This window comes from Jaculus jaculus, chromosome 18 (genome assembly GCF_020740685.1).
Source record: "Jaculus jaculus isolate mJacJac1 chromosome 18, mJacJac1.mat.Y.cur, whole genome shotgun sequence".
NCBI lineage: Eukaryota > Metazoa > Chordata > Mammalia > Rodentia > Dipodidae > Jaculus > Jaculus jaculus.
The window spans coordinates 14,842,769-14,865,909 of record NC_059119.1 but is presented as its reverse complement, the minus strand read 5'-3'; the positions used below and the strand labels follow the sequence as shown (position 1 = coordinate 14,865,909).

The following is a 23,141-nucleotide window of genomic DNA, read 5'->3' as shown; positions in this document are numbered from 1 at the left end:
GTGAGAAAAATCTAAAAGCAAGCACCAAATGTTTTCCCCTTCTTGAACTGTACAAGGAGGAAAAGAAAGGACAGGCTTAGCAGAATAGAGTAAAAAACGAGTTTATATATTTATAAATGCCAAATAAATATCAGAGGCCACCCAACACCCCCTCCCAGACAAGGCTGTTTCCCCCAGCCCTAGGTTTCTAAGGTCTGAGACATTTTGGTCCCAAGCTACAGCCCAGGTACAGCTGCAGGTCTGGGTTACCAGGGAACTGTGTGGGGATGATCTGTCCAGCCAAGAGTCACTCCCTCTGTGTGAGGGGCCCCCATAGCCACAGGCCTGTGTCCCGGTATAGGGCCCTAGAGGGGCCAGACTCAGGGAGAGAAGGTGGTCATCTCTAGGGAGACCCGCTGCCACAGCTCCTTGGTCTGCTTGCTGCGCTTGAGGTTCTGCAGGATGTCGTTGAACTGCATCATGCCCATGGGAGTCAGGCAGAAGGCGCTGCGGGCACTGCGGATGGCATTCACAAAGTCGTCGTAGTCGGCAGGGGTCAGGTGAATCAAGCGGTGGTGGATGTACTGGAGGAGGACAGGTGGAGGGGCGCCTCAGTACAAAGCCCAGAACTGAGCCCCTCCTCCCTTCCATGCCTTGGCTCTGGTCCGGGACTGCCCAGTAGGTGCTCCACCCTGCCCCATACTTCCTGTGTTATCACCTGCATGTACGCCTGCTGGCAGCGCTGCACCAGCTGGTGGAAGGCCGGGGCACGGAGGTGGTTGTGGGCCTGAGCAGGGCTCAGCCGAAGCAGCGTCTCTATGATGATCTCCTGCAGCACAAACGGGCTCAGCACCCCCTTGGCTGCCCCCACACAGAACTGGTGCACGTAGTTCACTCCTGGGGGGCAGGGGGAGGGGCATGAGACGGGGGTGGCCACTTCTGCCCTAGGGTCCCAACTTCTGTATCTCAGCTCTGGTATGGCAGAGAGCATCCATCCATCCCAGGAGCTGAAATAACCTTCCGCCCCCCGCGCACGCACACATACCCGACCAAGGCCTCAACTCTGAGCAAGAGCTAGGAAGGAGGTCTGGGATAGGAAGGTAAGGAAAGCAGGTGGGGAGGACAATGGTCCTGGGGAGAGGAGATGTTACCCAGCTTTGTTGCCAGCCCCAGCAACCATTTGACATCATCAGTGTAGGGGGGGGAGCGGGAGAAGTTGTTGGGGTGATCGTTGTGTGCCCGGCGACCCAGCATCTCCAGTGCCAGCATTCCTGGGGGATGAAGGTAGACAAGTAATGGGGTACACACCTTTTTACCTTCCACCCTACCCTGGGTCCTGACCCACAGTAAACAAGAGCTAAGCCCAGGAAGGGTCCACTGAAGAACTGGCCCAGCTGCAGGTGGCAGTAGAGAGAGACTTTCTCTCACCAACACGGTAGGCAGCGTGCAGGTGGTGCATGCTGTGGGGATTGACAGGCTGGCTGTGCGTCTCCTCCTCAGGTGGTGGAAAACCTCCGCTCACCAGAGGGCTTGGCTGTGTGGTCAGGGCAGGCAGTGAGGCACCCTGGATGGCTGGAAACGTGGATGCTGGGTGGACACTGCTCACTACGGGTGGGGCAAAAGCCGTACTGAGAGTCAAAGGGGCAGAGAAGATTCCCTCCCCACCTCCCCTGTCCAGTGTGCCTCCCCCTCCATTCACCTGCTCCCTGTCCCCACAACTCACAGGCCACACTGGTGGGCAGTGGGAGCCCTGGCTCTGTGTGGTAGGGATGGACTGTGATGGGAGCCATGGAAGGGACAGGGAAAGATACAGCAGTGGCAGCAAGTGAGGGAGGAGTCACTGAGTAAGGGTACTGAGCCCCCAGGAATGCAGGATGCACACCCTAGAGACAGGAGGAGGAAGAAAAGATGGCAAGTTAGGGTACAGCTCTCCCTTCACAATACAAATGGGTGCCTCCACATTTACTTCTAAGGACTGGCCATCCATTCTCCCACCACCTCACCACGTTTGTGCGCAACCCTATTACACTCCCAGAGTGTACTCTCCCACACGCCCCACCTCCAGCAGAACACTCATCTCACCTGTGCGTATGCAGAGCTGGGCACAGGGAAGACGGCAGGCCGGGGCATATGAGGCATGGGGTGGGCAGGGTGAGCTGGGTGGGTGAGGTACTGAGGGCTGCAGGGCAGGTGGGGCTGTAGAGCAGTATAAGGGTGCAGGCCAGGGGAGTGACCATGCCCCAGGCCTGGACCTGGATATAAACTGGACCCCACTGAGATGACTGGAACCACGGTTGCTGCTGCTGTCACTGCTGCTGCAGCCACTGTAACGGGTTCAGTCCCAGGGCCCCCTCTGCCCTCAGGCAGCCCTCTCCCAGCCTCCCCAGCTGCCCTGATCCCACTGGCACTACAACTTGTGGGCCCTTCACGGGCTGTGGATGAGCCACCTGCTGTTTGCTCATACAGCCAGAACCACTGGTGAGCAACCTCAAACAACACTTCGGGGTACACGCCCCCACCCTTAGCCGCCTCTTCCACTGCCATGCAGGCCTTCTCCAACATCAGGTTATCCTGGAAGGAAGGGGCACAGAATGTTAAGGGGAAAGGGCTTACCCAAGGAATGGTGTCAGATGACATTCCCAATCTCCCTCCAGGTGGCTAGCAGAGGGTGGGCCCCAGAGGTCAGAGTCAGTTAGCATCAAAGCAGCAGGTGCTTCACAAGGACACTGAACGCGTACTTGCTGACCAACAGGTGTCAGTACCCAGGTTATGGTCTGAGTTCCAAATAAACCACCCCTCCCATCCAAACCTCCTCACCTCTTGGAGGCCTTCCCCAAGTTAGCTATCCTGGGTGATCATCTTGTTTCCTGAACTAAACACCTCTTATTTCTTTGTGTGATAATAATCCTAGCTTTAGGACTGTGACAGTATGCATGTAATAGACATAATATAATGCAATATTTAAAATAGAATAGGATGAACTAAATACATATTAAGGGTTGAGTATCTCTGAGAATTTTAAATGTTCCAAAATCTAAAACTTGGGGGCTGGAGAGGTGGCTCAGCGGTTAAAGGAGCTTACTCAAAGCCTGATGGCCCGGGTCCAACAAAACTTTTGAATACTTAACATAATGCTTCAAGTGGAAAATACCCTGAAACTTGTTTTTAATGCACAGAATTGTTTAAAATATTGTATAGAGCTATGGATTGTAGGTCTGCTTGCATAGCATGCATAGGGCCCTGTGTTTGGTTACCTTCAGGCTGTGTGCAAAAGGTATATATTTGAAATTTCATGTTTAGACTTGGGTCCCATCCCCAAGATACTCCTTATGTGTATGCAAATACTCCATACCCCAAAAACCGAGCACACTTCTGGTCCTAAACATTGCAGATATTCAACATGTAATGTGGAAAATGTCTCCATGAAAGGAGAAATTCAGTATGCTTCATAAACTCCTGGATCTGGAAATCAAGACTAGAGCCCTTAAACCCCTACAGTAGTATGTGCCTACAGTTCTAGTTCCTTGGGAGACTAAGGGAGGAGGATTTCAAGTTCAACTTAGTGAGAGTGCATCTCACATTAAGAGAAAAAGAAAAAAAAAGGGGTAAAAAGCTGAAATTGAAAAAAAAATGTTTTTGAGGCAGGGTCTCACTCTAGCCCAGGCTGACCTGGAATTCACTCTGTAGTCTCAGGGTAGCCTCTAACTCACGGCGATCCTCCTACCTCTGCCTCCCGAGTGCTGGGACTAAAGGTGTGTGCCACCATACCCCGCGAACTTTTTAAAAAAGGACAAAAAGCTGGGTTCTTAGGCTCCCCATGCCCAACCTCCCCGCAGAGATGATTGTGAGAAGGTGCCCAAATTGCACATAGAAATTACCTGTTCCTTGCACTGCACCAAGGCCCGCTGGATTTCATTAGGATTCAGTGCATGGGCATGAGGCAGGCAGCTTAGAGCCAGCTCTGCCGCTGCCCTCACCATATTGGAGTCTCGTGCTCGTGATGCTCTGTCAGCCAGGGATGCAACCTCAGGGGGTGTCAGATGCCCATCCCAGCATTCTACCAGTATAGTCAGAGCCGCACTGCCAATCTCCATTGCCTGCCCTTTGGGGAGAGGAGAGAACCTCAGTGGTTATAACTGGGGTATGGAGATGATGTTTTTCATCAGATCATTCATATCACAAAGGCTCTTATTTCTAATTATCCTCCATTTTGTATCCAAATCAGGACACTGGACTTACCTGTAATCCAGGAAACGTGGGAAGAATAGGTACGTGAAAGCCAGTTGGGAGAAACAAAGTTGTGCAGGCCAAGGGCATAAAGCCCAATCTCGAAGGCGCAAAGGTGCAGGTTGCGGTGAGGACCCTGGTGGCCCCCTGAGGAAGATGGATGTGTGAAAATGGAAGTGCTGCTGTTGCCCCCTGCCTTGATCAGCACGGTCTTCGCCAACTCGAAGTAGAAGTGTGCAGCTGCCTCTGATGGCTGATTGGGTACATGAGGGGCATGACTCTCGGGGCGGCGACCCTTGTAACACCTGAGGGGGCAATGGGGTAGGGACGGGGTTGGGGTTTCTTCAAAATGGGTATCCAGGTAGTCTGGTTAAGACTATAAAATAAGTGAGAGATGTTGGGGGACAATGGTGGATCACACTAGGGATGAAGCTGTGAGAGTAGGCTAAGTCAGACAAATTGGTATTTCTTCTTACTGACCTGCCAACTTCAACTGTTTTGGCCCGGGCCCCTCCACTGGCACTGGCCCGGCGACTTCCACTGGAGGATGAGGAGCCCAGGGAGTCCGAGGAAGAGCTGCTAATGCTGTCACTGTCTTGTCCTCGACCCCAGGAGGTGGGGGCCCAGCCTCCTCGAAGTGGCCTTCGGCTTAAGGTGGGGGAGCTATCCGACGTTGTTTCAGGGGCACTGCTGTCAATGCTGGCCATACCTAACCGCCGACCCCAGAAATCAGTTATTGTTCTTTTCTTTTTGTTTATGAGGTAGGATCTCACTCTAGCCTAGAACTCACAGTGATCCTTCTACCTCTGCCTCCTGAGTGCTGGGATTAAAGGTGTGTGCCACCATATCTAGCTAGAAATCAGTTTTTGAACTTGGGAGGCAGAAGTAAGAGGATTGTCTTGAGCTCGAGGCCAGCCTGAGACTACATAGTGAATTCCAGGTCAGCCTGGGCTAGAGTGAAAACCTACTCAAAAAAAAAAAAAAAAAAAAAAAAATGCTGGGGGTGATGGCACATGCCTTCAATCCCAGCACTGGGGAGGCAGAGGTAGGAGGATTGCTGTGAGTTCGAGGACACCCTGAGACTACATAGTGAATTCCAGGTCAGCCTAGGCGAGAGTGAGACCCTACCTCAAAAAAAGAAAAAAAGTAACACCCCTTCCCTCCATGCCATTGCATGGGCTTTTCCTACCTGTGTGCTTCTTTTTAGGCCGCCCAGGGGACCCCCAGCCCCGTCCATTATATCCTCCACGACTGCCAAGAGCCAGGCGGCTGGGAACCTTCCCCTCAGGCCTTGGAGTCAAAGCTGCCTCAGGTGGGAGACCCTCACAGGGCGAATGTGGAGAGCTTTCTGGGTGAGAAAATAGAACACTGGGATAAGTTCAGGAAAGGGCATACCAACATGACTGTGTATTACTCATCCCCCCTGCCCAGTGCCCCCACCTCACCAGGCACATTCTTCTCTGTGAAGCCCTCAGTGGGGCCTGGCCCAGCCCCTGCCACATTCCCTGGCTGAGCAGGCCCTGCAGAGCCTGAAGTCAGTGGTTGCAGTGCCCCTGGGGCCGATGGGGCCCCATGCTTTGAAGGAGACCTCTGGTTGGCTGTGGCTGGGCGGCTAGATGAGTAGAACGAACTCAGTGTCTGTGGCTTATGCGTCTGGCTCTCCCGGTCCAAGAGTTTGTCTAAGATCTAGAGGACAGAGAAGCAGTGACAGGATGTCCTTTATCTCCCGAATTCTACTGTCCTTTCTTCCTTGACACAGCCTAATGCTACCTCTTCAGGAAGCCTTCCCCAATTATAACTACAGGATAACCTCCCAGCTTACATGTCTTGATAGCCTCCGTACACTTACCTCAGGACTGAACATACTGATATTCAATAAATATTGAAATAAATGAATGATTGACTTTATGCTCTCTGCTTCTCTTCTTCCACCTCATGCCCAAGCACACCTATAAGAACCATTGGTCTCTTGTTCTTTATGAGAAGTCTCCAAGATTGCTTACTTACCTCTTAGGGGTAAAATGGTATTTTTCTCATAATACTGGAAACTTCTGAGAAAAATGCTGACATTTGCTTTCTTTCTGCCCAGCAAAAAGCCAAGTACCTCAGTTCCTTACCTTCTTGAGCTTAGCCTGGTCGTCCTTGTAAGTGATCATGAGTGCTAAGGCCAGGTCACCCTTCTCCCGACGTGTGCCTTCGCATAGGAGGGGATGTTCTGCCTCACTCACTGTTGTCTTCATGCCTGTCAGGACAGCCTCATGGAGATTAAGAGTGATCATAGCTCCCAAGACAGTAAAATCAAACAAATCAGAATCAGCCACAGCACATGAGGTAAAGAGTTCTCTTGACCCATCCCCTATCACAAACAGGTCCCCATTGTTTATCATATCCAGCTATAAAGCTGTCCGCTATTCACTGGCCCACTCTACCTAAGCAGCATGCACCTATCACTGTAGGAAGGATGAGCTCCTACTTTCATGAGGACTTGACTGCAGCTGGTTTTCAATTTAGGATTTTTTTTTTCTTTTTTGGTTTTTCAAGGTAGGATCTCACTCCAGCCCAGGCTGACCTGAAACTTAATCTGTAGTCCCAGGTTGGCCTCTAACTCACAGTAATCCTCCTACCTTTGCCTCCCAAGTGCTGGGATTAAAGGTGTGTACTACCACAACCAGCTAGGGGTGGAGGGTGGGGTGTGTGTGTGGTTTTTCAAGGTAAGGTCCTGTTCTAGCCCAAGCTGATTTGGAATTCACTATGTAGTCTCAGGGTGGCCCTGAACTCAAGGTGATCCTCCTTCCTCTGCTGAGATTAAAGGCATGTGCCCCCACACCTGGCTAGGATTCTGCTGGCTTGCAACCCAACTATGTAGCTGTGGATGACTCTGAACTCCTGATTCTCTTGTCTCTACCTCCCAAGTACTGGGATAACAGGTGTGTACCATCATTCCTGGTATTAACAACTCAGTATAACATTTTTCTATCTAGAATTTACTAACCATTTGAGCCCACAATCCATAACCTGCCAAATTCTTGGGAAATTTCCCTAGATTTCTGTTTTGCTGCCCTTGTAACACCCACCATCTTATAGCAGACATTTGCTCTAAATTCGTATTCTTCTTCTTTTTTTTTTTTTGAGGTAGAGTTTCACTTTAGTCCAGGCTAATCTGGAACTCACTCTGTAGTCCCAGGTTGGCCTCAAACTCACAGTGATCCTCCTTCTATCAGGTCCAGCTTCCAGCCCTAAATTCTTGATTATATCATTAGCACTAACTAATTGGTTCACACAAGTCATTCTGACTTTCCCATTGCAGCTCCTCAGGAACAGACCCAGGTTTCATGGCCCTTGGGCACTGGGCTAAGCTCATCTCATGGACTTGCTCAAGACACTCACCCAAGGCAGCAACTGCTGCTTCAAATCCCAGCTCCTCATCTCCAGGCATCTCATTATTCCAGTTGCGACTGGGGGGCCGGGAACCCGTGGGAGAAACCACTGGATGAAAGTTGGGCTAAGTCAGGCATACAAAAATACCACAGGAAAAGCCCGGCGTGGTGGCACACGCCTTTAGTCCCAGCACTGGGAGACTGAGGTAGGAGGATCGATGGGAATTCAAGGCCAGCCTGAGACTAATTCCAGGTCAATCTGGGCTAGTGCAAGATCCTACCTCGAAAAACCAAAAAATAAAATAAAAATAAAAACACCACAGGCAAGAATGCAAAGGAACCCAAATCCCTCATCATCCCAGAGTACCCATGAAGCCACCTGGGGTCCTTTAAGTGATTGGGACAGCATCTTGGGGCTCTAAGAAAGCTTCCCTCCTCCCCCATTTCCTGTAGGGACAGGCATACCTGGAGTACAGAGAACGTCAAAGATGAAACTAGCCAACATGAGGGGCAGCACAGGCCGATAGTCACAGAGTGTGCCCTCCCGAAGTTCTTCTGCCCGGCACCGCATTGTGCTCATCTCACTGGGACCCAAGGGGAGCTTCTTGAGTAGGGCAGCCACCTCAGATTCCTGGTATGCCAGCTTTACCTGAGCAACAGAAAGTAACTCAAACCTCCTATACTTCAGTGGAGAACAAGGCACAAGGATCTGAAGAGATTAGGGTATAGGCTCAGAGAGAACCTCTGACCTCCAAGGCCTTGGTAGAAGCTGGGGGCCGCTGCAGCTCCAAGGCAAACATGCCAACTCGGAAGGCCAGGTTGTGGTGCTCTGGACGCTCACTTAGCACTGTCAACAGGAAGGCTGCCTTGGTCAGGGTGTTGGTAGCCACCCAGGTCTGACGGCTTGTGGAGACCTTGTTCTTCTTGCCCTGAAGTATAAAGTACAAGAAAGTGGGCAAATGAGTCTGACTTACCTCAGTGGAGGTAGGAGGAGGCTCTCACTTGGGGTGGGGTACAGGAGCAGGGGTGAATGGGGGCCAGGAAAGTAGAGGAAGGAGGTCTCTCTCACCTTGGCAGGGGGCGGCTCTACCTTGAGGTCGGGTGGGTTGGCTAGCAGGTCCTGGGCAAGTTCCACGGTGAGGCGGGAGGCCTCACTGCTGTAGCCATGGGCGTGTAGGGCCTCAGCACAGGCAAATAACACCTGAAGAGTGCAATAGGGCCAAACAGGTTGAAGACCCCCAACTTTGAGGGCAGGTCCTCATGTTTATTCGTATACACATTCCCAGACCATTAATGCTAGATACCCTGCTGATCCTCGACATACCACAAGAAACCAGTCTGGGTTACAGAGACACACCAATATGCAAGCTCTTGTAATGCTAGCTACTAATAAGTTCAAAAGAGGAGCAAAAGGGTAGGATGGCTCATTGGGACTTGAGGCAGAGGATGGTCTAAGGGAAGACTTCCTAGAGAATATCATCTTTTGTTTAATACTGGATCTCACTATGTAGCCCCGGATGGCCTTGACCTTGAGATCCTCCTGCCTTAGCCCCCCACCAAGTGCTAGGATGACAGGCATGTGCCACCACACCTGGCAGGGAGGGGATTCTGAACCTAGCCTTATGCCTTTCTCTCTCAGACATGGTCTGTAAGGTTTTGAGACTCAGAAAGAACAAGAGCACACCAGGCCAGGTGAGAAGAGCATTCCAGGAGAAAGGCCAATTTGTAATAAATCTGGGCCATGAGGGAGTGCAGCAGTCTTCATGCATGGGTCCCAATGAACCATCCTACCCTGGAGAAGCTGGCACAGGTCAGAGTGGAGTCTCATGGGTCATGCCAAGGGCCTTCATTTCTAGTCTAAGGCCAATGGAAAAGTACTGAAGAATTTTAAGCAGCAGAATGACACAGTAAGTTATTTAAAAATCCTCCAATGTGGAAGCAGTGGCAAGAATGGATTGCAAACTAGGCACCAGGTGAAATCTTGTTGCAGACTTATAAGCCATACTAACAGTCCTGACACTTCCAACTAGAACCCAAGGCCCCTCCCAGCCCCCAGGACCCCTCACCTCCATTCGGCTCTCCTGTTCCAGTGGTTTCAGCCCAGCAAAGAGGTCGTGCTCCTCCCCAGCCCCGCCCTCAGCCTTCTCCTCCTCGCCCCCAGCACCATCTTGGGCATTCAGGTAATATGCTTGATAATCATCATCTTCCTCTCCGACTGCAGGGGTTGTCTCTTTGGTTTTGGCAAGGCCACTGCCACTCTCATCTGTTGATGGGAGGTCATCCCGGTTACAGACCTCCCCAGGCAGGAGGCCAGGGGGCCCAGCAGAGGCTGTGGGAGGTTCAGGCCCTTCCGAGAAGTACACGCCAGCATCTTCCTCATATGTATCTGGAGGCTCAGGAAGAAAGGTGGAAGGTCCTCTGGAGCCAACAGGGGGAGGACAGGGTGGAGGACTCTCGGGAAATCCACCGAAGGTGCTGGCCTCCGCACCCAAGGCCAGGCTGCTGTCATCCAGGCTCATCTCTGCCAGATCCGGTTCCAGGGAGCTGTCTTCACTGCTCAGCCGTCGCTTGCTCCCACCGCCTGCTGAACCCTTGCCCCCACTACCAGCCCCACCCAGTGCTTTTGCCTTGCTCCCACCTGGACCCATCTTATGCAAAGCCTTATCTCCCCCTTCAGCAGAGAGGCGGCGAGGACCTCGCTGTGATGAGGAGACCCCCTCACCCAATCCCTTGCGCTTAGCCCCAGGTTCCTTGGGCCTCACAGCTGGCTCAGCAGGAAGGGGTCGGGGCCGGTCCCGGGACTCCTCCAGACCCCCAGAACGGGAGGCTCCTGGCCGAGGGGGCAGGGCCCGAGCCCAGCACAGGGCCAACTTCCGATCAGTACCACTGTAGGTAACACCAGGAAGTGGGTAGGCCTCTTCCCAGTTAAAGTAGCAGGCTTCCACTGCTGGCCGGAAGCCAGGGAAGAGTCGTTCTAGGGTCTTCTTGTGCTGCCCTCGCTTTACATTCTCTATCACCTTCAGCTGCCACTGGCGCAGCTGCGCACACAGTTCCCGGCGGCTGTGGGAACAAAGAACAGGAAGCTGCTGGGAGATGACCAGCAATCTGCACTGCTTGTGGAAAAGAAGGGCTGGATAGGGGGTACCCTGAAGAAAGGAAAGAGGAAGTGCTTCTTGAGTCATCAGTGCAAGAGGCAGGAGTTTTGGAAAGTGGGAGCTATTAGCGAGGGAAGGAAGAAGGCCTCTGAGAAACAATGCTCAGCATTTCCCAGATATATGTTCAAGGAGGAGAGGGCCCAGGCTGTCCTGGAGGGAAAACTCACCGCTGAGGGCTGAGGGCAGGATCCAACACAGCCAGCCTCCATAGTGTGACCATCTCATCACACATGCTTGCACATGCATGGGCTGCCACCTCTGACTGCCCATTGCTACGGCCTGTATGCCCACTGGCACTACTGTGTGAGGCTGAAGTGCGCACGCTGTACCACCAGCCGGTTATCTGGAAACAAAGAAGGCTGTGACATACACCTGATAGCTCAGAAAGTCAGAGCATGTTCCTGTCTGAAAAGGGAGAGTGAAGCTGAGGAAGGAAGAGAAGGAACAGCCTGTAGCTCCCCAATGCTGGGGCATTACCTGTTCATAGGTGAGGCACTGGTCAGTGAGGATTTCCAGCAAGGGAGCAGCATTGCTGTCCCTCCGCTTAAACATCTCTCGAACAATGCTAAGCAGGTTCCAGACACCCTCTGGCTCACGGCCCCTCAGAGGGCGCAGCAGACATGCCCACTCAGCAGCGGCTGGAGGCTCCGTGGAAGACAGATACATGGAGTTCACATCACTGCAAAAAGAGTGGGGAAGATGGTGACTAAGAGGGGGCTTAATGAAGTGGGTGACAGTACAATAGGGCTTTCATTCAATGGCAATCTTGACCCAAAATACAGAGTGTGGGGGCAGAGGGAAAGGATGGCCATGGCAAAACTTCCTAATCTTTCTCTGCTTCAACTTCCTAATCTGCCAAAGGAAAAAATGACTCTCACTGTACCCAGATAAGAAAGCACCCTGGGACTGTACAAGGTCATCATCATCCTTGGATTCATCAATGACATCTATGTGCCACAAACCATGCCAGCGAGGGTAAGAGAAGGTGTGAGGCATAGACCTTAGTAGAACAAAGCAGCTGTCAGCAGTGCGAAAGAGGTTCCCCACCCACCACAGACTCAGGATGCAGAAATCCAACTACCTGAAGACCACAGGCGAGGGGCCACAGAACTTGTGCAGCGTCTTCTTGATGTTGTCAGTGAGTGTTGACTCATCCAAATACCAAGTGCTCTGGTCTGAAGCCGAGGGCCCTGCTGTAGGGTCTGGGGATGACAGGCAGTCAATCAGCTGAGTGTCTGGATTCACCCAGCTGGATTCAGGGAGACTTCAGTGTTGCTCTGCATTAGCAGCTCGCTTGTTTCTACTGCCTTCCTTTCTCACCTGGCGCTCCACATACTGTGTTGATAGCTGTTGACTGGGAAGAGAGGAGTTCATCTAGGAGGCGCTGGGCTGTGGGGAGAATCTGAGGGGAAAGGGACAAAGGCAGAGAGAACAAAGCACAGGTGAATCTAAGCAAGCCTAGACCCAACACAGAGGCTGACACACAGCCTTGGAGCCAGCTGGGGAGGATGTGCCAGCCTCACTCACCTGCTGAGGGAGCTCACTGATAAGGTACTGAGCAAACTTCTGAAGCTGGTCTCTCTGAAGCCGAGACAGGGACTCCGAGACTGGGGCCCGCAGGCAGACTGCAGAAGCCTAAAGGGAGCAAAGAAAAACAGAACCATCTGAGAAAAGGTTTTCTGAGGCTAGGGAAAGATGGGCAGAGTAGGGGAGGCAAAGGGGCTCACATTGTGGCCAGGCATGCAGCAGAGAAGGGGGGAATGGAGCGTAGGATAGGGCCAGGATAAATTGGGAGGGCCTCACGTTGTGGATGCGGAAGAGACAGAGTGCCACGACATGGGTGCACCATTTGGCGCCAGCCCCACAGGTGCAGCTGCAGGAAGTAACCCGGCAGCGGTCAAACATCACAGCCACATTGTAGGCCCCTTTAGGAGGGACCATCTGCGGTGGCACCACTGTAGCACTCAGATGGAACCCTGGGGAGAAAGAAGGGTATGGTCAAGGAGGACTGTGATGACCTAAGTATCTGCCTTTAAATAACCCCACTTTTGCACAGAGGTTCCTAATTTATGTCACAAGAGATGGAAGGAACAAGGCTGCCACAGGGCTCATTGAGGCCCTTACCTATCTGCAGTGGGTCCTTCACAGCCCTCATGCGGAACAGCTGATCCCCTCGCTGGAACTCATCTGCACTGCCATTGGCTAAACATGAATACAACCTGGGAGAAAGAAAGGGCATTGCTACAACCCAGCAATAACTTTCTACGAACCCTGTTAGAAGCTATAATGCCCTAGGCTCTCTCTCCATTATCTCTCCTTCTTGGAGAAAATCCCAAGCACTCTTTTCCCCTCTCAGCACAGCCCAAATACAGTATCTCTTTTGTTCTGCAGAAAGCCTAGCAGCCTGTGTGGGATATCAGAACCCACTCTCCACCATCAGTTCTGTGGCCTCACCGAATGTCCTCTTCATTTTCAGGAAAGCTCCAAAAAGCAATTCGGAGCTGGAGCTGTTCAGGCACTGGAGGATAAACTTTCTCCACCACTTCAAATGGGATGTGAAATGCCACCTGCTTTGCTGAGAGCTCCACCAACGGGATCACCAGTCCATCTTTGGAAACAAAAATTGCGGTGGGGGAAAGGGAAGGGGATATTAAAAGGGCCATAATTACTTGCTATTGATGTTAGTGCCACATACTGGGCCCAGAGAAAAAGAAACACACACACAGACACACCTTCCTGGGGGAGGGGAGCCAGGTAGTCTCCCTGCTACCTCAGGCCCAGAAGAGACCAGGGAAATTCCAGGAAACTCCTGGCCAGACAGATGTGTTATAGGACTCTAGCAAATAACCTCACAGAACTCAGCATCAAATTTCCACTGACCCCAAATACTTTAGATTCATATTACACTGTTACTGTCTCTGGCATTCTCACCCATAACTGCCTTTTAACTCTCCCTTCTCTACATGACTACAAGCTTCCATCAAAGGAAGGAAGACAGGCCAGAGCCCGAAGAGTTATTTAGGTACCTCAAGAAGCAAGAGATTTCTGGAAAGATGGCTTAGCAGTTAAGGCATTTGCCTGTAAAGCTAAAGGACCCAGGTTCGATTCCCCAGGACCCACATAAGCCAGACGCACAAGGGGGCGTACACATCTGGAGTTTGCAGTGGCTGGGAGGCCCTGGTGTGCCCATTCTCTCCTACTCTCTACCTCTTTCTCTCTCTCAAATAAATAAATAAAGCAAGCATATTAAAAAAAAAAAAAGCCGGGCGTGGTGGCGCATGCCTTTAATCCCAGCACTTGGGAGGCAGAGGTAGGAGGATCACTGCGAGTTCGAGGCCACCCTGAGACTACATAGTGAATTCCAGGTCAGCCTGGGCTAGAGTGAGACCCTACCTCAAAAAAAAAAAAAAAAAAAGAAAGAAAGAAGGAAGAAGAAACAAGAGAGCCTGCACAGTCCTTGGCATACCTAAAGGCTGACTTCCAAACTGGAAACCCTCATAGGGAGGTAGTTATCCAGGAGACCTAGTTGTTTGTTCCTAAAATCACCTGTACTAAGAGGATGGAATTAGCACTCAAGTTTTCCACAGTATTTTAAGAAAAAGCAGCAATAACAGAATAGATTGCACATCTACCAAATGGCCAATCAGATTAGAAGGCAGATCAGAAAAATCACATAACTGCTGAACAGGGGGCGTGGTAGCCCACACCTTTAATCCCAGCACGTGAGAGGCAGAGGTAGGAGGATCGCCATGATTTCAAATCCGCCCTGAGACTACATAGTGAATTCCAGGTCAGTCTGGGCTAGAGCAAGACCCTACCTCAAAAAAAAAAAAAAAAAAAAAAAGCCAGGCATGGTGGTGCATGCCTTTAATCCCAGCACTGGGAAGGCAGAGATAGGAGGATCACCTTGAGTTCAAGGCCGATCTATATATTATATAGTGAATTCCAGGTCAGCCAGGGACAGAGCGAGACCCTACCTCAAAAAACCAATAATAATAAAAAAAAAATGGGGGGGTTACACCTTTACCATATGAGTAAGCAACTGAAGTTGGCAGAGGAGGGCCTAGGATAGAAATGATCAAGGTAGGCCTGAGAGGCTGCAGCAGGAGTATTCAAAGTCCAAGGACAGTCTGGGCTTTGCCTTCCAAGGAAAGAAAGAAGGGAGGGAAGGAAGGAAAGGGGGAGAAAAAAGAAAGAAAAAGGCAAAAAGTTAAAGCATTAACCTATTCAGGAAGGTAACAACTGCTAAAAGTCTTCATCATCATGATTTCAGTTACTTCCTCCAAAGTGAGGGAGCTTTGAGCACCAAGGCCACATACACATGCAAATATAAAAGAAGCAGGGAGGCCACAGAAGATCCCCACTGAAACTGTTTATAATCGCTGTGTGTGTGTATATATACAGATGTACTCTCTCTTCAAATGGGGGACTATGCCCACTCTTGTGACTCCTAGAAAATCAGCACATGCAAATCTCTATCCCAGAGGGGCTCCAGAAATCTCTGCAGGGCAGTTTGCAAACCAGGACTCTTGGAATGGTTTGTCTGAAATCATATCAATTAAACACCTCAAATCTTGAAGAAAGCCAACCTTGGGAGCTGAAGAGATAGCTCAGCAGTTGAAAGTGCTTGCTAACAAAGACTGACAGCCCAGGGTTCGATTTTCTAGTACCCATGTAAAGCCAAATGTACAAAATGGCATATGTGTCTGGAGTGTTAGCAGTGGCAAGAGGCCCTGGCATACCCACGCTCTCTCTCTGCTTGCAAATAAATACATTCTAAAAAGAAAAAAGAGAGCTGGAGAGATGGCTTAGCTGTTAAGCGCTTGCCTGTGAAGCCTAAGGATCCTGGGTCAAGGCTCAATTCCCCAGATACACGAGGTGGCACATGCATCTGGAGTTCGTTTGCAGTGGCTGGAGGCTCTGGTGGGCTCATTTCTCTCTCTCTCTCTCTCCCTCCCTCCCTCTCTCTCTCTCTCGCTCTCAAATAAGTAATAATAAATAAAAATTTTAAAAAAAGAAAAAAAAATAAACAAAGAAAAAAAAAGCTAGCCAACTTCTACCGAAGTCTAGAAGAAAATATAAGCAGAACAGGGAGAGGATGTGGTGAGTCCTGAGCCAATGGGACTCCTCGTGATCTTCATTCTCCTCGAACAAAAGTAAAAATCTTCACAGCATCAGCAGTTAAGGCATTTGCCTGCAAAGCCGAAGGACCCAGGTTTGATTCCCCAGGACCCACGTTAGCAGATGCACACCGGGGCAGGGCGCAGGCATATGGAGGTTTTGTTGTTGTTGTTGTTTGTTTGCAGTGGCTGGAGACCCTGGCGCACCCATTCTCTCCCTCCCTCTCTCTCTCTCTCTCTCTGTGTTAAATAAATAAATAAAAATAAAAATATTTTTAAAAAATCTTCACAGCATTAACCACCAGTTCACTAAAGGCCCAAGAATGAAAAATTTACAGCCAAAAAAAAAGGCAGGAAAAAGGTTCATGAGGAGAGCTCAGAAACAATTACCCACTCTTGCCCAGATCTCAAAATACAGGAATCAAAGTCTTCAATTTACTGGTCCCAGGCTGGGCTTCTGACTGACTGACCCCCTCTAACTACGAAAACTTAACTCTGAGCTATGGAATCTCTCACAGGCCAGTTCCCTTCCACTTTCCTCCCGGCGGGATCCTTTTCTGAGTGCTGCCGTGATAAGAGATCTAGTACGAGCGAGAAGCGCTTTTTGCAATGTGGGTGACAACACCTCAAGTGGTCACTTCTGCACCATCCATCCCTCACCGCATTCTGTTCCGCCCACTTTCTTGATTGGCCAAGTTAAGTGTTCTTAAATCAAAGAAGGGATTCTTCTCCCTTAAGTCCCATCTTCTCAGGCGTAAAGGAACGATTAAAAAAAAAAAAAAAAAGGATATTTACAGTCCAACCCAGGACGCCCCTGACACAACGCACGCGTGCACACACACTGCCGTGGAGAGATGCCACCTCCATGCCGGAAAGACCGGTCAAGCCAAGTCCTGAAGTCCGTTTCTGTGGTCGGGACAGCTCCCGAACAAGGCCCGGGGAGGGCCCGCCGGCTTCCCGGCACGCACCCTCATATCCTCGCCCGCCGCCGCCCGCCCGTCCCGCTCCTCCTCACCTCGCATCCGCGTCCCTCCACCGCCACCTCCGCCACCGCCGCCGGTGGGCGAGTTGGGCCCCGCCGACTGTTTGCGCCATCCCCGCCAGTTCTGGCAAAGGCTCTCTGCCTCGGAGATGAAGGAGCAGAGTGAATCCTCCTCGAAGCGGTCGGAATCCTCGAACGAGAAACGCTCACCGTCCTCCCACTCGGCGAACATCAGCTCCATAGGGCCCGCACCCCCCGGGGCCGGGTCTCCCCCCGCGGATCCGGGGCCTGCACGGCCACCGTCCGGGGACTGAGGGGAGGCCCGGAGCCTGAGGGGCGAGCCGGGGCTGGGGGTGGCCGGGGCGCTCAGGGCGGCCGTGCCGAGTGAGGAGCTCAGACCTGGGGGAGATACGGGATCGGGCCTCGCCCAAGAGCGTGCTGCGAACCGGGACTGCGGCCAGTCTTGCAAGACTCAAGGCCCGGACGAAGCGCCGAGCGGACAGGGCCTCTAAAGCGGCTGCTGCTGCGGCGGCGCCGCCTCCCTCCCTCCCCCCATCAGCTGATCCGAACTTCCGGCCGCGCCGGCCACCACCACTTCCGCCCTCGCGCGCTCGGCCACAGCACCGCCGTACGGACGAGGGTAGGGGACATGTTTGTGCACCTGCTACGTTTCCTTCTGTTTTTCTCGAGCCTATTCTCGGACAGCGAGGAGAAACCGCTCTCCAAAGCTATATGAAACAACGACAGATGCCAGCCATGACTCGATGTCCCCCAAAGAAGTAAACAACCGCTGTTCATGTCGACAAGTGTAGGCTGTCAAAGACAGTGTGCGGGGTCCATTGCACTGTTTATTGTCCTAACTAGATAGGCCCTGGGGCCGCAGCGCCTTCTGGGAATTGTAGTTCAGAAGCCTATATATATATATATATATATATATATATATATATATAAATTCAGCCAACTTTAGGGTCTAACTGGGAAGCCCTGGAAAGAACGCAAATGCTTATTCTTTTTGTCAATACTGCCTCTGGCTCTAGGAAATCTCACTCTCCTTTGTGGGTGTGCGCTATAGAACCTTAAGGAGTGTGTTGAAGTTCATGGGTACACACACACACTTCTGTTTACTGTTGTGAATTATACAACAATTATGCAGAAATACAATTATCAAAACATTAAGGGTAAAGTATGGTGGCGCACACCTTTAACCCCAACGCTGGGGAGACTGAGGTAAGAGGATTGCTGCAAGATCGAGGCCAACCTGGACTGCAGTTAGTTCCAGGTCAGCCCGAGCTAGAGTCAGACCCTGCTTCAAAACAAAACCAAACCATTAATAAAGAAAAAAAAAAATGGCTTTTCGAGGTAGGGTCTCGCTCTAGCCCGGGCTGACCTGGAATTCACTATATAGTCTCAAGGTGGCCTTGAACTCCGGGTGATCCTCCTACCTCTGGCTTCCCAGTGCTGAGATTAAAGACGTAAACCCTCTTAATTTTAATATCCCACTGAAGCATTAAGAACTCCACTCATCTCCACAATTAGTGCTATGAACTATATAGAAAAGGTTAACACTAGGTGGGGAGATGGCTCAGTGGACAGTGCTTGCCATGTGAGGCAAGTATGAAGACCGGAGGTTGAAGACCCAGCTCCTGAGCCAGACAGGGAGGGATGCCTATTTCTATAATCCCAGAGCTTGGCAGAGGGAGACGAGGGTCCCCTGGGACAAGATATCTAACCAGTTTGGCCATCCAGATCTGAGTTCAACCAAGAGACTGTGTCTCAAAAAGCCAGGTGGACAGAGGGCTGGGAAGATTGCTCAGCTGTTAAAGGTGTTTGCTTATAAAGCCTTCTGAACCAAATTCACTTCCCCAGTACCCAAGTAAACCAGATGCACAAGGGGGTGTGTTCATTTGCAGTAGCTGTATACTCTGGCCTGCCCATTCCCTCTCTATAAGCCTGTCTCTCTCTCAAAGTGGATAAATAAAATAGAAATTAAAAAAGAGAGTAGACAGAGGAAGATACCTAACATCAGCCTCTGGCCTTCACACACACACACATATGCGTGCACACCCACTCACAACACATACATACAAAAAAAAAAGATTAAAGTTACGGTGGAAAGGGCAGAGTACATATAAAATACTATACCGTTGTTCCTTGTAAACAACAGACAAGAAAAGTGAACAGATAATACACAAAGAAATTTACTGCATATAGTCTGTTTCACCATTTGAGAGAATTAAGTGTGAAGTTACTTCAATGGGATTATTAGAACAAATGATAATTAATTCTGCCAGATTGCTGCCAGGTAGAATAAAACTAGTTGGGCATGGTGGCACGTGCCTTTAATCCCAGCACTTGGGAGGAAGAGGCAGGAGGATTGCTGTAAATTTGAGGCCAGCCTGAGAATCCATAGTGAATTCCAGGTCAGCCTGGGCAACCATGAGACCCTACCTTGGGGTGGGGGAGACTATGTAGTCTCATGGTGCACCACCATGCCCAGCTATTTTTTTTTTTTTAATGGGGGAGGGCTTAGGTAAGGATCACTGGGCTGGACAGATGGCTTAGCAGTTAAGTGCTTGCCTGCAAAGCCTAAGACCAGTTCAAGGTTCAATTCCCCAGGACCCATACATAAGCCAGATACACAACATGGCACATGCATCTGGAGTTCATTTTCAGTGGCTGGAGGCCCTGGCATGCCCATTCTCTGTTTCTTTTTCTCTCCTTCAAATAAATAAATAAAAGTAAAAATATATAAAAACATTTTTGGGCTGGAGAGATGGCTTAGCAGTTAAGGCACTTACTTGCTTGTGAAACCCAAGGACCCAGGTCCAATTCCCTAGAACCCACGTAAATCAGATGCACATGATGGCACATACATCTAGAGTTTGTTTGCCCGCATATTCTCTCTCTCCCTAATCAATAAAATTAAAAAAATAAAAATATTTTCATTAATTTGTGAGAGAGAATATATGAGAGGAAGTGGTGTGCCAGGGCTGCTTGCCACTGCAAATGAACTCGACATGCATGCACCACTTCATGCATCAAGCTTGGGCAATCAGGCTTTGCAAACAAGCACCTTATAACACTTGAGTTATCTCCCCAGCCCCCAAAACTTTTGAGAACCCAAAACGTTTTTGTTGTTGTTAATTGTATATGTCAAAATATATCTGCAAGGCTGGTCATGATGGCGCATGCCTTTAATCCCAGGAGGCAAAGGGAGGAGTATTGCCCTGAGTTCAAGGCCAGTCTGCAGCTACAGAGTTCCAGATCAGCCTGGGCTACAGTGAGACCATACCTCAAAAAAAAACAATGTGGTGGTTTGATTCAGGTGTCCACCATAAACTTAGGGGTCCTGAATGCTAGGTTCCCAACTGATGGAGATTTGGGAATTAATGTCTCCTGGAGGTAGTGTATTGTTGGGGCCGGCCTTATGGGTATTATAGCCAGTTTCCCCTTTCCAGTGTTTAGCACACTCTCCTGTCACTGTTGTCCACCTTATATTGGCCAGGGGGTGATGTCCACCCTCTGCTCATGTCATTTTCCCCTGGCATCATGGAGCTTCCCCTTGAGTCTGTAAACCAAAATAAACTTTTTCCCAAAAGCTGCCCTTGGTCACACACACACATACATATATACACATACACGCATCATGGAGAGGCTAAGCATGAAAATATGCTCTCACTAAATACAGTTGATGACAAAATGTATGTATACAGGGAGACTTAATCATCCTTAATATCCAAGGGCAAGAACACTAAATGGTGAAGGATTTCAAATGCATACTAACTATATACTTAACCATACTTAACTACCCTAGGAGGCAATGAACTCCCAGTGTATAAGGGAGAAAACAGAGTTGAATGGCATAGCAGTTAAAAGTAGGGATTCACTCTAGCCCAGGCTGACCTGGAATTAACTATCCAGTCTCAGAGTGGCCTTGAACTCACAGCAATCCTCCTAACTCTGCCTCCTGAGTGCTGGGATTAAAGGTGTGTGCCACCACTCCTGGCTCTTTTATTTATTTTTTTTGGCGGGGTGGAGGGGGGGTCGGGGGGGAGGCCCAGGGCCTCTAGCCACTGCAAATGTTCTCCAGCCACATGTTCATCTGGCTTACTTGGGTTCTGGGGAATGGGACCTGAGTCCTCAGGTTTCACAGGCAAGTTCCTTAATTACTAAGCCATCTCTCCAGCCCAATGGTGCTTCCTCATAAAGCCTTTCAGCCCAAGTCCAAATCTGGAATTCCTTTGCAATGGCAAGAGGCCCTGGTATTCCCAAACACACATGTGTACCCAAGCATATAAACATTAAAAAGAGAGTTCTAGGGGCTTAGTTTAGCTCAGTGGTTGAGTTCTTGCTTAGCATTGGAAAGGCCATGGGTTCCACTTCCAGGAGAAAGAGATAAAGAGATGGTCAATTTCCCTTCAGTTTTATTTCCAGACAAAGGAGAACTTCCATCCAGAACGTGATTCCAAAGAGCAAAAGAAGTGCTTTGCTCATTTCACCCTTCAGAAAGGGCATGGCAGTACAGATGCAAGCATCCCTGAAATGCCTGTGCATAGTTCTCAGAAATGATCGTCCATTGTAGATGCTCCTCTGCTTTCAGCTGAGGTGAGGTTTGTTAGGAAACTTGTTTAACAACTTGTTCATTTTGTGGGGAGGTAAACTCCCAGACTGTCCCAGGCTTTCCTGGATTGATCTCATCCGTCGGGCTTCCTGAAAAAAAAACAACCAAAACAACAGTAACAGCTCTAAACTTTGACCAGACCTAGGCCCATAGTTTTAAAATACTCCAAAACACACTGAAGATATTAACCAGCCCCAAGAGATCAATGTTACTAGCTTTCAACAAAAGGGACTTGGGTCCTACAATGACTGTATGATTTGAAGTTTACTATTCTGTCTGGCAACTAAATGGAGGGTGAGAAACAGCCTGTCCTTAGATAATTACACTCTCTTAAGTTCTACTTCAGACAATAATGTCTATGTGAGCAGCAACCTAAATTTGTCACAAGTACTTTCCCAATTTGTAATGTTAGGATATATTGCACCTCAACTCGGAATCATGAAATGAATCAGTTAAGATTAGCTGGGTGTGGTGGTGCACACCTTTAATCCGAGCACTCTGGAGGCAGAGATAGAAGGATCTCCGTGAGTTCAAGGCCACCCTGAGACTACATGGTGAATTCCAGGTCCACCTGGGCTAGAGCAAGACCCTACCTCAAAGAAACAAAAGAAAAGAAAAATCTGTTAAGATTTTTAAAAGGAAGGGGAAAGTGGGAGGAGGGAGGGTACTACCCTGGAATATTTTTTATAATCATGGAAGTTATTAATAATAAAAAAAATGAAGAAAAGAAAGACTTAAAAAAGGAAAAAAACAATGAGATGGAGAGGTAATATGATGGAGAATGGAATTTCAAAGGGGAAAGTGTGTGTGTGGGGAGGGAGGGAATTACCATGGGATTTTTTTTTATAATCATGGAAAATGCTAATAACAATAAAAAATAAAATAAACAAAATAAATAAATATAGGGGAAGAAAAGTCTTTAAAACTCTACTTTTCCACTTTGACATGGGTAAAGTAGTTCTCAAATGAATTAAAGGACCTTTCGATAACTTAGCCAAAGGCAGGGAAAGCCGGGCATGATGGTGCACACCTTTAATCCAAGCACTCGGGAGGAAGAGGTAGAAGGATGGCCGTGAGTTCGAGGCCATCCTGAGACTACATAGTGAATTCCAGGTCAGCCTGGGCTAGAATGAGACCCCACCTTAAAAAGTAAATAAATAGATAGACAAAAGGCAGGGAGAACCATTCTTTGTATTCCCCTTCTCTCTTCGCAAGCACCCCAGGAACTGTCACCTGAGCCCTAGAAGCACAGTCGAAGAAGTCCTGGATCTCTTTTCGGCACGCTTCGTCGCGGAATTCATGCTGCTTCCAGCAAGCCATCATCACCGACATCTCCGTGATACAGGTGGCCTCTGGAGAGGAAGAACTGGGAGCCCTTCAGTCCCAAGGAAGACAGTCGGCACCTTCGCGTCCTGCTCCCCAGCCGTCCCCTGCCCTCCTCCACGGCCGTCCGCTCCAGGCCGCCCTCCCCACCCCCGGGCTCCGAATGCTCACCGCCTTTCTCCCGGCGTCGGTTCCCCACGCGATCAGCTAGGATGAGGGGTTTGTTGGGCTTCAGCACCGGCTTCCGCGGGTTCCCAAGACGCACCAGGCGGCCTCGCAGACTGGGCGTCGCCATTTTGCAGCGCGCTCCCAGCAGGCTCCGCGGCGTCGTGCGTGCGTGCGTGCGTGCGTGACCCC

The 23,141-nt window shown here is 50.0% G+C and overlaps 2 protein-coding genes across 6 annotated transcripts; both read right to left on the bottom strand.

Annotated features, from left to right (window-relative positions):
* Positions 1–85: 85 nt before the first annotated feature.
* On the bottom strand, positions 86–17,373 carry Zswim8 (zinc finger SWIM-type containing 8). 5 transcript variants are annotated; one of them, XM_004657928.2, is made up of 26 exons: positions 16,874–17,373; positions 13,193–13,346; positions 12,863–12,957; positions 12,542–12,714; positions 12,266–12,373; positions 12,059–12,140; positions 11,820–11,940; positions 11,216–11,417; positions 10,906–11,081; positions 9,650–10,643; positions 8,653–8,784; positions 8,333–8,512; positions 8,049–8,232; positions 7,594–7,692; positions 6,324–6,448; positions 5,652–5,892; positions 5,396–5,554; positions 4,687–4,915; positions 4,219–4,511; positions 3,858–4,081; positions 2,062–2,550; positions 1,703–1,862; positions 1,408–1,584; positions 1,131–1,250; positions 698–808; positions 86–563 (listed from the first exon to the last, which is right to left on the bottom strand). In XM_004657928.2, the coding sequence occupies exons 1-26, from the start codon at positions 17,079–17,081 to the stop codon at positions 103–105; spliced, it is 5,697 nt and encodes a 1,898-aa protein (XP_004657985.1). In that variant the 5' UTR covers positions 17,082–17,373; the 3' UTR covers positions 86–102. The 5 variants fall into 5 exon arrangements, with proteins under 5 accessions (XP_004657985.1, XP_004657986.1, XP_004657987.1 ...); XM_004657929.3 differs by having other exon boundaries at positions 227–563; positions 698–876; positions 1,679–1,862; XM_004657930.3 differs by having other exon boundaries at positions 227–563; positions 698–876.
* Positions 17,374–21,247: 3,874 nt separating this feature from the next.
* Chchd1 (coiled-coil-helix-coiled-coil-helix domain containing 1) lies at positions 21,248–23,096 on the bottom strand. The gene is made up of 3 exons (XM_004657927.2): positions 22,956–23,096; positions 22,695–22,813; positions 21,248–21,550 (listed from the first exon to the last, which is right to left on the bottom strand). Exons 1-3 carry the CDS (start codon positions 23,077–23,079, stop codon positions 21,437–21,439), a joined length of 357 nt encoding a protein of 118 aa, XP_004657984.1. The 5' UTR covers positions 23,080–23,096; the 3' UTR covers positions 21,248–21,436.
* Between the last annotated feature and the right edge of the window lie 45 nt (positions 23,097–23,141).

What these genes read in the sequence shown, in the direction of transcription:
- Chchd1 (XM_004657927.2), bottom strand. Translation starts at nt 23,079, where the DNA reads ATGGCGACGCCCAGTCTGCGAGGCCGCCTGGTGCGTCTTGGGAACCCG. An exon ending in CCGACGCCGGGAGAAAGGCG is followed by an intron (nt 22,814 to 22,955) that starts GTGAGCATTCGG and finishes CTTCCTCTCCAG; the next exon opens with AGGCCACCTGTATCACGGAG. An exon ending in ACTGTGCTTCTAGGGCTCAG is followed by an intron (nt 21,551 to 22,694) that starts GTGACAGTTCCT and finishes TTTTTTTTTCAG; the next exon opens with GAAGCCCGACGGATGAGATC.
- Zswim8 (XM_004657928.2), bottom strand. Translation starts at nt 17,081, where the DNA reads ATGGAGCTGATGTTCGCCGAGTGGGAGGACGGTGAGCGTTTCTCGTTC. An exon ending in GAAGGACCCACTGCAGATAG is followed by an intron (nt 12,715 to 12,862) that starts GTAAGGGCCTCA and finishes CTTTCTCCCCAG; the next exon opens with GGTTCCATCTGAGTGCTACA. An exon ending in GGGGCTGGCAACAAAGCTGG is followed by an intron (nt 809 to 1,130) that starts GTAACATCTCCT and finishes TTTGTGCTGCAG; the next exon opens with GAGATCATCATAGAGACGCT.